The sequence below is a fragment of the Garra rufa genome, chromosome 24 (assembly GCF_049309525.1).
Source record: "Garra rufa chromosome 24, GarRuf1.0, whole genome shotgun sequence".
NCBI lineage: Eukaryota > Metazoa > Chordata > Actinopteri > Cypriniformes > Cyprinidae > Garra > Garra rufa.
Window position 1 is genome coordinate 38,202,727 of NC_133384.1, and position 17,489 is coordinate 38,220,215.

The 17,489-nt window shown below is 30.3% G+C and overlaps 1 protein-coding gene across 1 annotated transcript in view; it reads left to right on the forward strand.

The window, feature by feature from the left end:
* LOC141300379 (sodium channel protein type 2 subunit alpha-like) overlaps nt 1-17,489 on the forward strand; it is a 55,558-nt gene that overhangs the window by 8,957 nt on the left and 29,112 nt on the right. Inside the window, exons 4-5 of the mRNA XM_073830652.1 lie at nt 1,490-1,579; nt 1,971-2,035. Of these exons, the coding sequence (XP_073686753.1) occupies nt 1,490-1,579; nt 1,971-2,035 (155 nt within the window). The remainder of the gene's footprint in view (nt 1-1,489; nt 1,580-1,970; nt 2,036-17,489) is intronic.

Here is a 17,489-nt window from a genome sequence, read left to right on the forward strand (position 1 = left end):
CATCCATTCATCATTCGGTCTATCATTCTGTCCATTCATCTACCCATCAATCCATCAATTCTTTTTGTTTCTGTCTGTCCAATCCATACTTATGTTTTTCATTTTGTCTATCATTCTATCCATCCATCCTTGATTCTATGTATTGTTTCTGTCTATCTGTCCATGCATCGTTCTGTCCATCATCCATCCATCATTCTGTCCATAGTTCTGTACATCCATCCATCCATCCATCCATCCATCCATCTATAATCCATCTATAATTCTATTGTTCTGTCTATCATGCTGTGCATCCATCCATCCTTCTGTCTATCATTCTGTACATCCATAATTCCGTCATCCTGTCCTTTCATCTATCGTTCTATCTATCCATCCATCTGTCCGTCCGTCCGTCCATTCATCCATCCATCTATAATTCTACCATTCTGTCTATCATTCTATCCATCCATCCATAATTGTCCGTAATTTTGTCCATCCATCCTTCTGTGTGTTGTTCTGTCTATCATCCTGTCTATCCATCCAAAGAATTGTCCATCCATCCATCCATCCGTGAATTGTTCTGTCTATCATTCTGTCCATCCATCCATCCATCCATCCATCCATTCGTGAATTGTTCTGTCTATCATTCTGTCCATCCATCCGTCCGTCCATCCATCCGTCCGTCCATCCATCCGTCCGTCCATCCCATCATTCCATCCGTGAATCGTTCTGTCTATCATTCTGTCCATCCATCCATCTGTCCATTGTCCATCCATCCATTCATCCATCCATCCATCCATTCGTGAAATTGTTCCGTATATCATTCTGTCCATCCATCCATCCTTCTGTTCATCCATCCATTTGTCCGTCCATCCATCCTTCTGTCCATCCATCCTTCCATCCGTGAATCGTTCAGTCTATCATTCTGTCCATCCATCTGTCCAATGTTCATCTGTCCATCCATCCGTCCATCCAGTCTATCATTCCGTCCGTCCGTCCGTCCATCCATCCGTCCATCCAGTCTATCATTCCGATCGTCCGTCCTTCTGTCCATCCATCTTTTCATCCATTAGTCCATCCATCCATTCTTCTGTCCATCCATCTATTCATCCATTCGTCCGTCCCGTCCATCCATCCACCCTTCTGTGTATCGTTCTATCTATCATTCTATCGATCCATCTATATCGTCTGTCCGTTACCACTTAAATTAATTTAAAATCATTACCCCTGTCCTCAGGTCAAATATTTTCACCATAATGAGACATAAAAGCTTTAAAGCCTTTTCAGTCTGAGCTCTAAATGTAGCAGATTCTTCTAGAAACGCTTGAGTCATAATTCCATGAATTCAAATAACCTGTTTATTTCAGGATAATTGCAGGATGAGTCAGTGCAGGTAATGGGAAGTGTGTGTGTGTGTGTGTGTGTGTGTGTGTGTGTGTGTGTGTGTGTGTGTGTGTGTGTGGCTCCACCCCCAGCTGCTCTCACACACCTCATGCATCCTCCTCATCCTCAGGTGAGCTCTACCTGCCATACCATAACCACAACAAACCAGCACAGCCTCCTCTGCCCTTTAAACCTGACGGCACATGCCACGCTCAACTGCGTCAGAGAACACAATTTAATATTTTATGCCTGAGGTGCTGGGAATGTAATGTTAGCATGTTTGCTGTCACATGTACAGTACGTTTTAGAAATGTAATTTAAAAATGCATTGAAGTAGCAGGATTGGTCCAAAAGTCACATCAGAATTTACCCAATTAGGTAAATGTGCCGGGCTCAGGTGGAAAAGACTCATCATTTCTAGCGTGAAACGGGATCAAATGCATCACGCTTGTTTTTTTAACCCCTCTGAACCGGACGCAAAGCCCCTGGTGTCGGTATGGTGCCGTGGATTCAAGGCCAGCTGATAGAGGCGTCTCATCTCACATATTGAAATGCCACGCTGGTGGCCGAGCTGTGATTTATTCCTCTGTGGGTCCTTGGCTTTCCTGCAGAGAGGGCAACCCTCATTGTGTTAGGAGAATATGAGCATACAGCATTTTATTGTAGCTCTGGTGAGGTGGGGAGAGATGGATTGGGACTTTAGTGAGCGATGATAAAACTGAAACTGAAAAAAAAATCCGACAGACTTCCATTGAATTTTATAGAGACTTGAGGGTGCAGGGTTATTTTTGTTAATGAGAAATAAAATAAAAAGCTGGAAAAAAAATTAAAATCTAAAACTAAACAAAAATTTACTTAAGTTTACATTCAAACACTTAAATTATTAACTGAAAAAAAAAATTTTTTTTCTTAAACTTGTTATACATTTTTTTTTTCAAATATATAAATTAAATGACAAAACCACATAAAATTACTAAAAATTCTAATAATATTTTAATAATAATATTAAAGTAACTACTCTAAATGACACACTGTAACCTCCTAAAATCTCTGAATCTCTCTGGAGAAGTAATACACTGAAAATAAAAGAAATAATAATACAATGATCTAAAACTTAAAATAAAAAAAAAATAAAAAAAAAACTTTTTTAAAATATATAAATTTAATGACAAAAAAACATAAAATTACTAAAAATTCTAATATTATATTTTAATAATAATATTAAAGTAATACTAGACCTTATGACCAGTATCCTACCCCAAATGACACACGGTAACCTCCTAAAATCTCTGAATCTCTCTGGATCAGGCTCTCACACTGTTTCTGTCACAACAGATTTGCATTGAATTTTATAGAGACTTGAGGGTGCAGGGTTATTGTTGTTGATGAAAACTAAATCTAAAGCTAGAAAGAAATTCAAAACCTAAAACTAAGCAAACATTTGCTATAAAAAATTTAAACCTATTTTTAAATATGTAAATTAAATGACAAAACCACACAAAATTACTAAAAATTCAAAAATAATATTTTAATAATAATATTAAGGTAACTACTCTAAATGACAAATTGTAACCTAAAATCTCTGAATCTCTCTGGATCAGGCTCTCACGCTGTTTCTGTCACAACAGATTCGCATTGAATTTTATAGAGAATTGAGGGTGCAGGTTTATTATTGTTAATCAAAATTAAAATATAAAGATGGGGAAAAAATTATAAATCTAAAAAAAAAGCAAAAACTATTAACTAAAGTTTACATTCAAACACTTAAATTATTAACTGAAAATAATAATAATAATAAAAAAATTATCTAAAACTTAAAGTAAAAAAATATATTTTTAAATATATAAATTAAATGACAAAACCACATAAAATTACTAAAAATTCAAAAATAATATTTTAATAATAATATTAAAGTAACTACCCCAAATTACACACGGTAACCTCCTAAAATCTCTGAATCTCTCTGGATCAGGCTCTCACGCTGTTTCTGTCACAACAGATTTGCATTGGATTTTATAGAGACTTGAGGGTGCAGGGTTATTATTGTTAATACAAACTAAAATATAAAGCTGGAAATAAATTAAAAACTTAAAACTAAGCAAAAATGAATAACCAAAGTTTACATTCAAACACTTAAATTATTAATGGAAAATAAAAAAATAAATAAAAAAAATACAATTATCTAAAATTTCAAATAAAAAAAATAAATCTATTTTTTAAATATCTAATTTAAATGACAAAACCACATAAAATGACAAAAAATTCAAAAATAATATTTTAATAATAATATTAAAGTAATACTAGACCTTATGACCAGCATCCTACCCCAAATGACACACGGTAACCTCCTAAAATCTCTGAATCTGTCTGGATCAGGCTCTCACGCTGTTTCTGTCACAACAGATTATGTGACCCAAATAGAATTACACAACTCACTTCAAATGTTGACATTTAACAAATGCTTTTGTTTTAGATTCTGATATTTAGCTGAGTTTGTGTTCTGACTGCTGTCTGCCTAAATTTACTGGATTTTATGTATTTATTTATTAATTTCATATTGAATGCAATGAAGTGTCTTTACAATTTTAGATGTTAACAAAACAGGGTTTCACTGATAGGTTTTGTTCAATATCACTTGCTCTACTATAATATACAATATCTAACTGTCTGAGCGTCTGAAGCTCATTTGTGGAGGCCGTGTGAAGCTCCAGTATTGACCAGCGCTGTGTGAGTTCACTGGACTCTGAGCCGGAAGCTTTGATTTTACAGTAGCTAAAATAACACATTGATCTTTGGCCCTGAGCTTCCAGTGGGATTTTGGGTCACCTGAATCACGGCAGGTTTATCGCTTGTCACAGTCCAGATCTTTACCTGGGAATCACTAAACACAAATGTCCTGATCAATGGAACAGCGTCTGACATCACAACTAACAGCGCTCTTTGAAAATACAAGAGAAGGGCCCAAGTTAGTGACCCCAAAACACAAATCTGTTTCCTGGTGAGTTCTCAAATGAGTTAGAAGTTGCAATTTTGTCTCAAATGCATTGAAAAATATTTCATACGGAGATCTGATTTGATTGCAGGTTTTCATAGAGTTCTCAACTTTGTCTCAAACATTTACTGAGAAATATTTAAGTTCATATTGATCACAGGCTTTGGTTTCCATAGAGTTCCCAAATCTGTCCATGAAATGTGTTGAGAAATATTTGAGTTCACATTGAGATTTGACTTATTTGCAGACTTTAGTTTTCATTGAGTTCTCAACTTTGAGAAATATTTGAGTTCACATTGAGATATTTGACTTGATTGCAGGTTTTGGTTTAAAACAATTTTTTTTTTCTCAGAAATGTATTGAGAAATATTTGAGTTCATATTAAGATATTTTGGTTTTGGCAGGTTTTGGTTTAGAACTATCATTTTTCCTCAAAAATTTATTGAGAAATATTTGAGTTCAAATTGAGATCTGATTTGATTGCAAGCTTTGGTTTTCATAGTATTCTCAACTCAAATATTTAAGTTCATATTGAGATGTTTGCCTTGATCGCAGGATTTGGTTTAGAACTATCAATTTTTCCTCAAATATATTGAGAAATATTTTAGTTCATATTAAGATCTAATTTGGTCACAGGCTTTGGCTTCCATGGAGTTCTCAAATTTGTCCCAGAAATGTGTTAAGAAATATTTGAGTTCACACTGAGATCTGATTTGATTTCAGGCTTTGGTTTTCATAGCGTTCTCAACTTTGAGAAATATTTGAGTTCACATTGAGATATTTGACTTGATTGCAGGTTTTGGTTTAAAACTAGTTTTATTTTTTTTCTCAGAAATGTATTGAGAAATATTTGAGTTAATTTTAAGATCTGATTTGATTGCAAGCTTTGGTTTTCATAGTATTCTCAACTCAAATATTTAAGTTCATATTGAGATGTTTGCCTTGATCGCAGGATTTGGTTTAGAACTATCAATTTTTCCTCAAATATATTGAGAAATATTTTAGTTCATATTAAGATCTAATTTGATTGCAGGCTTTAATTTTCATAGCGTTCTCAACTTTGAGAAATATTTGAGTTCACATTGAGATATTTGACTTGATTGCAGGTTTTGGTTTAGAACTATCAATTTTTCTTCAAAAATATATTGAGAAATATTTGAGTTTATATTTAGATCTGATTTGATCACAGGCTTTGGCTTCCATGGAGTTCTCAAATTTGTCCCAGAAATGTGTTAAGAAATATTTGAGTTCACAAAGAGATCTGATTTGATTTCAGGCTTTGGTTTTCATAGCGTTCTCAACTTTGAGAAATATTTGAGTTCACATTGAGATATTTGACTTGATTGCAGGTTTTGGTTTAAAACTAGTTTTATTTTTTTTTCTCAGAAATGTGTTGAGAAATATTTGAGTTCATATTAAGATATTTTGGTTTTGGCAGGTTTTGGTTTAGAACTATCATTTTTCCTCAAAAAATTTATTGAGAAATATTTGAGTTCAAATTGAGATCTGATTTGATTTCAGACTTTGGTTTTCATAGCGTTCTCAACTTGAGAAATATTTGAGTTCATCTTGAGATGTTTGCCTGATTGCAGGTTTTGGTTTAAAACTATTTTTTTTTCTCAGAAATGTATTGAGAAATATTTGAGTTAATTTTAAGATCTGATTTGATTGCAGGCTTTGGTTTTCATAGAGTTCTCAACTTTGTCTCAAACATTTACTGAGAAATTTAAGTTCATATTGATCACAGGCTTTGGTTTCCATAGAGTTCCCAAATCTGTCCATGAAATGTGTTGAGAAATATTTGAGTTCACATTGAGATTTGACTTATTTGCAGACTTTAGTTTTCATTGAGTTCTCAACTTTGAGAAATATTTGAGTTCACATTGAGATATTTGACTTGATTGCAGGTTTTGGTTTAAAACAATTTTTTTTCCCTCAGAAATGTATTGAGAAATATTTGAGTTCATATTAAGATATTTTGGTTTTGGCAGGTTTTGGTTTAGAACTATCATTTTTCCTCAAAAATTTATTGAGAAATATTTGAGTTCAAATTGAGATCTGATTTGATTTCAGGCTTTGGTTTTCATAGCGTTCTCAACTTGAGAAATATTTGAGTTCATATTGAGATGTTTGCCTTGATTGCAGGTTTTGGTTTAAAACTATTTTTTTCTTCTCAGAAATGTTTTGAGAAACATTTGAGTTCAAATTGAGATCTGATTTGATTTCAGGCTTTGGTTTTCATAGTATTCTCAACTTGAGAAATATTTGAGTTCACATTGAGATTTGACTTAATTGCAGACTTTAGTTTTCATTGAGTTCTCAACTTTGAGAAATATTTGAGTTCACATTGAGATATTTGACTTGATTGCAGGTTTTGGTTTAAAACTAGTTTTATTTTTTTTCTCAGAAATGTATTGAGAAATATTTGAGTTCATATTAAGATATTTTGGTTTTGGCAGGTTTTGGTTTAGAACTATCATTTTTCCTCAAAAATTTATTGAGAAATATTTGAGTTCAAATTGAGATCTGATTTGATTTCAGACTTTGCTTTTCATAGCGTTCTCAAATTTGAGAAATATTTGAGTTCATCTTGAGATGTTTGCCTTGATTGCAGGTTTTGGTTTAAAACTATTTTTTTTTTCTCAGAAATGTATTGAGAAATATTTGAGTTAATTTTAAGATCTGATTTGATTGCAGGTTTTGGTTTTCATAGAGTTCTCAACTTTGTCTCAAACATTTACTGAGAAATTTAAGTTCATATTGATCACAGGCTTTGGTTTCCATAGAGTTCCCAAATCTGTCCATGAAATGTGTTGAGAAATATTTGAGTTCACATTGAGATTTGACTTATTTGCAGACTTTAGTTTTCATTGAGTTCTCAACTTTGAGAAATATTTGAGTTCACATTGAGATATTTGACTTGATTGCAGGTTTTGGTTTAAAACAATTTTTTTTCCCTCAGAAATGTATTGAGAAATATTTGAGTTCATATTAAGATATTTTGGTTTTGGCAGGTTTTGGTTTAGAACTATCATTTTTCCTCAAAAATTTATTGAGAAATATTTGAGTTCAAATTGAGATCTGATTTGATTTCAGACTTTGCTTTTCATTGAGTTCTCAACTTTGAGAAATATTTGAGTTCATCTTCGAGATGTTCGTCTTGATTGCAGGTTTTGGTTTAAAACTATTTTTTTCTTCTCAGAAATTTATTGAGAAATATTTGAGTTCATTTTAAGATCTGATTTGATTGCAAGCTTTGGTTTTCATAGTATTCTCAACTCAAATATTTAAGTTCATCTTGAGATGTTTGCCTTGATCGCAGGATTTGGTTTAGAACTATCAATTTTTCCTCAAATATATTGAGAAATATTTTAGTTCATATTAAGATCTGATTTGATTGCAGGCTTTAATTTTCATAGCGTTCTCAACTTTGAGAAATATTTGAGTTCATCTTGAGATGTTTGACTTGATTGCAGGTTTTGGTTTAAAACTATTTTTTTCTTCTCAGAAATGTTTTGAGAAATATTTGAGTTCATTTTAAGATCTGATTTGATTGCAAGCTTTGGTTTTCATAGTATTCTCAACTCAAATATTTAAGTTCATATTGAGATATTTGACTTGATTGCAGGTTTTGGTTTAGAACTATCAATTTTTCTTCAAAAATATATTGAGAAATATTTGAGTTTATATTTAGATCTGATTTGATCACAGGCTTTAATTTTCATAGCGTTCTCAAATTTGTCCCAGAAATGTGTTAAGAAATATTTGAGTTCACAAAGAGATCTGATTTGATTTCAGGCTTTGGTTTTCATAGCGTTCTCAACTTTGAGAAATATTTGAGTTCACATTGAGATATTTGACTTGATTGCAGGTTTTGGTTTAAAACAATTTTTTTTCTCTCAGAAATGTATTGAGAAATATTTGAGTTCATATTAAGATATTTTGGTTTTGGCAGGTTTTGGTTTAGAACTATCATTTTTCCTCAAAAATTTATTGAGAAATATTTGAGTTCAAATTGAGATCTGATTTGATTTCAGACTTTGGTTTTCATAGCGTTCTCAAATTTGAGAAATATTTGAGTTCATCTTGAGATGTTTGCCTTGATTGCAGGTTTTGGTTTAAAACTATTTTTTTTTCTCAGAAATGTATTGAGAAATATTTGAGTTAATTTTAAGATCTGATTTGATTGCAGGTTTTGGTTTTCATAGAGTTCTCAACTTTGTCTCAAACATTTACTGAGAAATTTAAGTTCATATTGATCACAGGCTTTGGTTTCCATAGAGTTCCCAAATCTGTCCATGAAATGTGTTGAGAAATATTTGAGTTCACATTGAGATTTGACTTATTTGCAGACTTTAGTTTTCATTGAGTTCTCAACTTTGAGAAATATTTGAGTTCACATTGAGATATTTGACTTGATTGCAGGTTTTGGTTTAAAACAATTTTTTTTTTCTCAGAAATGTATTGAGAAATATTTGAGTTCATATTAAGATATTTTGGTTTTGGCAGGTTTTGGTTTAGAACTATCATTTTTCCTCAAAAATTTATTGATAAATATTTGAGTTCAAATTGAGATCTGATTTGATTTCAGGCTTTGGTTTTCATAGCGTTCTCAACTTGAGAAATATTTGAGTTCATCTTGAGATGTTCGCCTTGATTGCAGGTTTTGGTTTAAAACTATTTTTTTCTTCTCAGAAATGTTTTGAGAAACATTTGAGTTCAAATTGAGATCTGATTTGATTTCAGACTTTGGTTTTCATAGCGTTCTCAACTTTGAGAAATATTTGAGTTCATCTTGAGATGTTCGCCTTGATTGCAGGTTTTGGTTTAAAACTTTTTTTTTTTCCGCAGAAATATATTGAGAAATATTTGAGTTCATATTAAGATCTGATTTGGTCACAGGCTTTGGCTTCCATGGAGTTCTCAAATTTGTTCCAAAAATGTGTTAAGAAATATTTGAGTTCACATTGAGATATTTGACTTGATTGCAGGTTTTGGTTTAAAACTAGTTTTATTTTTTTTCTCAGAAATGTATTGAGAAATATTTGAGTTCATATTAAGATATTTTGGTTTTGGCAGCTTTTGGTTTAGAACTATCATTTTTCCTCAATTTATTGAGAAATATTTGAGTTCAAATTGAGATCTGATTTGATTTCAGACTTTGGTTTTCATAGCGTTCTCAACTTTGAGAAATATTTGAGTTCATCTTGAGATGTTTGCCTTGATTGCAGGTTTTGGTTTAAAACTATTTTTTTCTTCTCAGAAATGTTTTGAGAAATATTTGAGTTCATTTTAAGATCTGATTTGATTGCAAGCTTTGGTTTTCATAGTATTCTCAACTCAAATATTTAAGTTCATATTGAGATATTTGACTTGATTGCAGGTTTTGGTTTAGAACTATCAATTTTTCTTCAAAAATATATTGAGAAATATTTGAGTTTATATTTAGATCTGATTTGATCACAGGCTTTAATTTTCATAGCGTTCTCAAATTTGTCCCAGAAATGTGTTAAGAAATATTTGAGTTCACACTGAGATCTGATTTGATTTCAGGCTTTGGTTTTCATAGCGTTCTCAACTTTGAGAAATATTTGAGTTCACATTGAGATATTTGACTTGATTGCAGGTTTTGGTTTAAAACTAGTTTTATTTTTTTTCTCAGAAATGTATTGAGAAATATTTGAGTTCATATTAAGATATTTTGGTTTTGGCAGGTTTTGGTTTAGAACTATCATTTTTCCTCAAAAATTTATTGAGAAATATTTGAGTTCAAATTGAGATCTGATTTGATTTCAGACTTTGGTTTTCATAGCGTTCTCAAATTTGAGAAATATTTGAGTTCATCTTGAGATGTTTGCCTTGATTGCAGGTTTTGGTTTAAAACTATTTTTTTTTTCTCAGAAATGTATTGAGAAATATTTGAGTTAATTTTAAGATCTGATTTGATTTCAGACTTTGGTTTTCATAGTATTCTCAACTCAAATATTTAAGTTCATATTGAGATGTTTGACTTGATCGCAGGATTTGGTTTAGAACTATCAATTTTTCCTCAAATATATTGAGAAATATTTGAGTTCATATTAAGATATTTTGGTTTTGGCAGGTTTTGGTTTAGAACTATCATTTTTCCTAAAAAATTTATTGAGAAATATTTGAGTTCAAATCGAGATCTGATTTGATTTCAGGCTTTGGTTTTCATAGCGTTCTCAACTTGAGAAATATTTGAGTTCATCTTGAGATGTTTGCCTTGATTGCAGGTTTTGGTTTAAAACTATTTTTTTCTTCTCAGAAATGTATTGAGAAATATTTGAGTTCATATTGAGATCTGATTTGATTTCAGACTTTGGTTTTCATAGTATTCTCAACTCAAATATTTAAGTTCATATTGAGATGTTTGCCTTGATCGCAGGATTTGGTTTAGAACTATCAATTTTTCCTCAAATATATTGAGAAATATTTGAGTTCATATTAAGATCTAATTTGATTGCAGGCTTTAATTTTCATAGCGTTCTCAACTTTGAGAAATATTTGAGTTTATCTTGAGATGTTCGCCTTGATTGCAGGTTTTGGTTTAAAACTATTTTTTTCTTCTCAGAAATGTTTTGAGAAATATTTGAGTTCAAATTGAGATCTGATTTGATTTCAGACTTTGGTTTTCATAGCGTTCTCAACTTTGAGAAATATTTGAGTTCATCTTGAGATGTTCGCCTTGATTGCAGGTTTTGGTTTAAAACTATTTTTTTTTTCCGCAGAAATATATTGAGAAATATTTGAGTTCATTTTAAGATCTGATTTGATTGCAAACTTTGGTTTTCATAGTATTCTCAAGTCAAATATTTAAGTTCATATTGAGATGTTTGCCTTGATCGCAGGATTTGGTTTAGAACTATCAATTTTTCTTAAAAAATATATTGAGAAATATTTGAGTTCATTTTAAGATCTGATTTGATTGCAGGCTTTGGTTTTCAAAGAGTTCTCAATTTTGTCTCAAAAATGTGAAAAATATTTTAGTTCATGATGAGATCTGACTCACTTGCAGGCTTTGATTTTCATAGAGTTCTTTACTTGGTTTCAATTTAATGAGAAATATTTGAGTTGATATTGAGATCTGACTTTGGATTGCAGTCTGTTGTCATTGAGCTCTCATGTTTGTCTCAAATTTAGTCATTATTTCTTTATCTCAGCAATACTACATTGAGCAAACAATGAATAACTGTAGTTTTATGAACTAAGATGTAAGATGTTAGTTCATGTTGGCTAATGCGTTTGATCTAAAGTGTACATGAGACTTTATTGAAGTGTTTCTAAGATGTAAGTCGGCGAGTCACTGTGAGGTTTGTCGGTTCTCACCTCTCCTGTGACCTCTGGGCATCAGCGGCAAACGTAATTATTGAAAAGTCAGCAAGAGGCTTACGAATAATTTACCGTTTACAGTGTTATCAAGTGAACTTAACACTGTCTTGGAAACTGTGATCCACAGAGGAAATGTAACCGGAGCAGCGGGTCACCTATTAGCAGGCCAAGTGCGTATTTGTGACGTCTAACCTGAGACACGACTTCAACTGGAAATCACTCAGACACACATATTAGCTCTATATTTAGTGACTTACGTGAGGTTTATGGGTTCATCTTTGTAGCTGATCAATAATGTAATGGTTGTATGTTGTGTATTTGTTTGAATGCACTTTAAACACACGTTTAAAGACTTTACAGTGTCATTTATTGAGTAATTTTGAGCCTAATGCAGCTAAAAATAACAGCACTTGTGCAAATGAATGTAAACAAATAAACTGTACTGTTCAAAAGTTTGTTTTCGCATCATAGAGATGCTGTAATAGTTTTTATCAGGGTTGGAACAGAAACTAAAACGTAAACTAAAACCATAAAACAATTTTTGTTCATTGAAAAACTTTAACTTAAAAAATGAGCAAATAAATAAATATGTATAATTTTTTTATAATAATATTTTCAATTATTTTTTATTTTTATATCTTCTGTTTTAACTTCAGTTAAAGTTGTAGTCTCTGTGTAATTCTTTTTTTTATTTAATATATCAAAGTATATATATATATATATATATATATATATATATATATATATATATATATATATATATATATATATATATATAGTAATATTAGAAATAATGAAAAAAATCTAATATTGAAAGCATTAAATACAATTTTAAAAAGCATATTTTCAATGCAATACAAGAAATAATGTTTGTCCAGTATTTTAATGCATTAAATAAAATAAACTAATTATATCTTCAATGCAATTAAGTTAATATTATAAAAGTCTATTATTTAAATACAATTAAAAAAAAATATTCTTTCAATGTAATGCAAGAAATATACAAATCTAGAAATCGAATGCAATAATAAAAAATAATTTAAAAGTATATATGTGCAATGCAATATAAAAAATTATATATATCTTTATATGCAATGCGAGAAATATTATATAAGAGTATTATTACATGCATTAAATAAAATGAAACAATTATGATTTAAAGGTTCAGTTTTTTATTAATTCATTAATTTATTAATTAGACATTTATTATTATTATTATTATTATTATTATTATTAGGCATTTTTTAAAATAAGAGTAAACAACACACTTTCTAACACGTGAAATAATATTATAAAGAAAAAGGGAAATAAAAATAAATACAAATTTAAAATGTTAATAAAATGTGTTACTAAAATAACCTTGTTTTTATTAATATTTTAAATTAGTTTTTGTTTTTATATTTTCTGTTTGAACTTTAGTTAAAATTGTAGTCATTTTGTCATTATTAATTTTTTATTTTTTTATATATATCAACGTTTTTATTCATTTTATTAAAATTTTACTTTTAATCATTTTAGTACATTGGTAAACTAAATGAAAATGAGAATAATATTTAATTATTTTATTTTATTTTTTACTTCACTATAATAACACTGGTATTAAATTGATCAAAAATGACACTAACACATAGTAAATGATGTTTTCAACATTGCTTATAATCAGAAATGTTTCTTAAGCAGCAAATCAGCACATTAGAATGATGCTAAAAAATTCAGCTTTGATCACAGAAATAAATTACATTTGAACTGATATTCACATAGAAATCAGCTATTTTAAATAGTAATAATATTTCACATTTTTGCATCATTTTTGATTAAAGAAATGAAGTGTTGGTGAGCAGTAAAAGTGCTGTATGTCCAGTTTACAGTATTTTGATAGTCCGGTCACTCAGATTGAGATGACAGATGTGCGTCTGTAAACACAGCCAGAGGCAAGGTGATCTGATCTCGCTCTGATTCTCCAGAGCCAGTAGAGTAGAGTTTCCACATGCAAACATTCATGAATGCAGTATTTGATTGTGGAGAATAAAACGAGTGCGGCTGAGTTTTGCTCAGTCAAACCCCACGCACTCTTTGCAAGCATCTACAGCAGCAATTTCGGAATATGTCATGTTTACAAGAGCTGATGTTAATTTAGTCTCTAATTAACCTTTGAGCAGCGCGCGGCGCCGTCGCTCTGATATTTGTGACTCTGAAGTGAGGTTTGCACCAGGGCAACAGCAGCAGCTCTCAGGAAGCCAGTGGAACAATGCCACTCCGTGTGGTTTGAACATGTGACCCCGCAACTCGCCTTTGTGCAGGTGACCGAAACAATGTGCTGCTATGGCAACAGTTTTGGCCCACAGACAGCCGATAGGGCAGCTGCATGCTCTCAATCAGGCTCTCTCACATGTGCATTTGGATTTTCACATGGCCATGTTGTTAGATTTTGTTTTATATAGCATTGTGATTTAATATTAACTCTCTGAATCTTTCTGGAGCATTTTATTTCATGCATTTAAAATACTAGACATTTGCATGGCATTGATGGTACATATTTTTATGTTTTTTATTAATGCATTCAAATACTAGATTTTTTATATTATTTATTACATTGCTTTGCAAATATAATTTTTACGTTTTATTTAATGCATTTAAATATGAGACTTTATTATTTCTCACATTGCATTGATGGTGTACATTTTTAGTTTATGTCATGCATTCAACTACAAGATACTAGTGTATGGCTTCTAGTGTATGTTTCTATTTAATTTATACAATCAAATACTAGACTTTAATAATGTTTCTAAGATTCCATTGAATACACATTTTTATTTCATGCATGTAGAGCTTGCATTGCACAATTATTATTATTATTATTATTATTATTATTATTATTATTATTTTTTTTTTTTTTTTTTTTTTTTTTTTTTTTTTTTCATTTTGTGCATTTAGATACTAGACATTTGTGGGTTTTTTTATTTTTTTAATGCATTTAAGTTCTAGACTTTTATATTACTTTCTACATTGCATTAAAGATTTTATTTATATATTTTAAGTGTGTGTGTGTGTATGTATATATATATATATATATAATGCATTAAAATCTATTTTCTTTAAAGAATTTCTTATATGGCATTGAAACTAGACTTGTATATTATTTCTTGCATTGTATCGAATATAGAAGTCTTTAATTTTCTTCAATGGATTTAAATACTAGACGTGTACATTATATATTGCATTGAATATATACTTTTTAATTTTGTATTAATGCATTCCTATACTAGATTACTAGATTTTTTAATTATGTCTTGCATTGCATTGAAGATATATATATTTTTTTTATTTATTTAATGCATTTAAATACTAGAAATTTACATTATTTCTTACATTGCCTTGAAAATATGCTTTTTTAAATTGTATTTGATGCATTAAATACTAGACGTTCATATTATTATTTTTTTTACACTGCACTGAAGATATAATTCTGTAACTTTATTTAATGCATTTAAATACTTTTACATTATTTCTTATGATGCATTGAAGATACACTTTTGGAATTTTTTTATAAATGCAGTGAAATACTAGATTACTAGATGTTTCTAAAAATGTTTTACATTGCTTTGAAGATACTTTTTTTTTCATTTTATATATATATATATATAGAGTTATTGGAATTCTGGAATTTAACTATTTATTATTTTATGTAATTATTTTAATACATTTTATTTAAATAGTATTTCAATACATTGACATTAAGCAGATTTGACATTAACTGTCATTATGCTTAAATAAAACACAAAGAAGTTGAAAATAGGCTTAAAATGTAGATTTAGTAAGCTAAAATCACATTTCTCTGTCCTTTCTATTTACAAACCAGCTAGAGTCCTTATGATGTTGCATAACCTTAATATAATGTAAAACGTCTGTGTTGTTTTTTTGTGTGTGTGCGTGCTTGCATTCTGCTTCAGAAAAATGGCACGGAGTGTTAATATTATTAGCTTGACATTTGTGTGAAATCTGTGAATGAAGCGTTTTGTAAGCGGCGTTTTGCGAGACGTCTGGCACGTGTAATTGGAGCGTCCTCAGGGGGAAGGGGATTCCGAGCGTTCGACTTTTTTAATAACTTTGATTGGCTTCTTTCATTCATGAACTGCAGCCGAACAATTATTGGCAGGAAATTGCATCTGCTCGCGACGCTGGAGTTGATTATCAGAGAACCGGCGGCGCACCTCTAATCAAACACACACACACTGGCCATTGAACGAGGGCTTGTCGACCCCCTCGGAGCGTGTAGGTGGTGGATGTGACATTTAAAACCAGTTCCACATCTCACCTGCTGTTTACAGGCCTCACAGTGACAAAACCGCCTCGTGTCACAGTACATGAGACCTTTACACAAGAACTGCAGCCTGACTCAGACGCCTTTGAAATGTGGCGCTTATATAGAAGTGCACTGCCTACACGCGACGGAACACAAGAATAAAGTCATGCTGCGGCGCTTTAAGGACTAGTTAGGCCACTCTGTCATCGTTTACTCGTTCCACACCTGTACCGCGTTCACTCTTCTGTGTGTCACAAAAGATGCAATGCTGTTCATTTTCATAGCGTGAAGGTATCACTGACTCGATGCTGTCAGAGTCATGAAAGATGCATAAAAGCATCACAGATGATCATTTACAGAAGACTGGTGAATTAGTTTTATGGACTGTTGTTGGTTTTGTGGAGCGTGACGACCCTACTGTATAAACATTGATTGCAATGCAACTGTTCATCATAATGGCTTTTTCACATTATGATGAAAATCATTTGGGTTTTGTGCGATGGTTGAAAATGAAGATGTAAGCTGAAATTAGTTTTTTGTTTTCATTTGTTTCTTCGGCAGATGTAATTTTTACAACAAGGTTCTCATTTTATGAGATTTTAAAAGTGGAAATGTGGAAAAGGCTTGAAAATGGGGGAAAAAATCATAAAAATTAAAAATGAAATGATAAAAAATGCAATTAATAATTTAAAATTAAATTAAAGAACGAATGAATAAATGTTCACGTTTTTATTCATTATTTTTTATTTATTTATACGTTTATTTATAAATAGTAAATAAAATTTCTTTTCTGTATTTCTTTATTTTTACTGATAATAAAAGTGTAAACCAAGAAGAACATTTAGTTATTAGAATTGTGGAATTATTTATTGTTGTATATTATCCTTTTAATAAATTGCCCCTCCTAATTTCTAAAAGTAAAAAACAAAGAAGATTTATTTATATACATGTATGTATTTTACAGCTAACAGAGATTGCTAATGCGGTTGATATAAATAAATAAACAAACAAACTAGAAAAGTCACAATTATTTTGGTATTAAAATGTTTTTTTATTATAAAAATAAAAATAATGAATTAAAGAATGAATGAATAAAATAAATAAGTTATGATTAATCAAATTAATGATAAATAATTAATAAATAGCATGCGTGTGTGTTTCTTTTTTATTTCTTTATTATCTTTATTTTTTTACAGGTCATAAAGTATAAACCAAGAAAAAACATTCAGTTATTAGAATTATGAAATTTAATTATTTATAATTATTTTATTATTATTTTATTTAAATAAATTGCCACACCTAGTTTAAGTAAAAGTAAGAAAAAAAGATATGTGTCTAACATAAGACAAAAAAGAAAAATAGGTTTAAAATATATCATTAAAAAAAGTTTGAGATTTCATAAGCTAAAAGTTTATTTTTATTTGTTTCTTTAACAGCTGTAATTTCTATTTGGGAATATGTTATTATGTAAAAATGTGCATT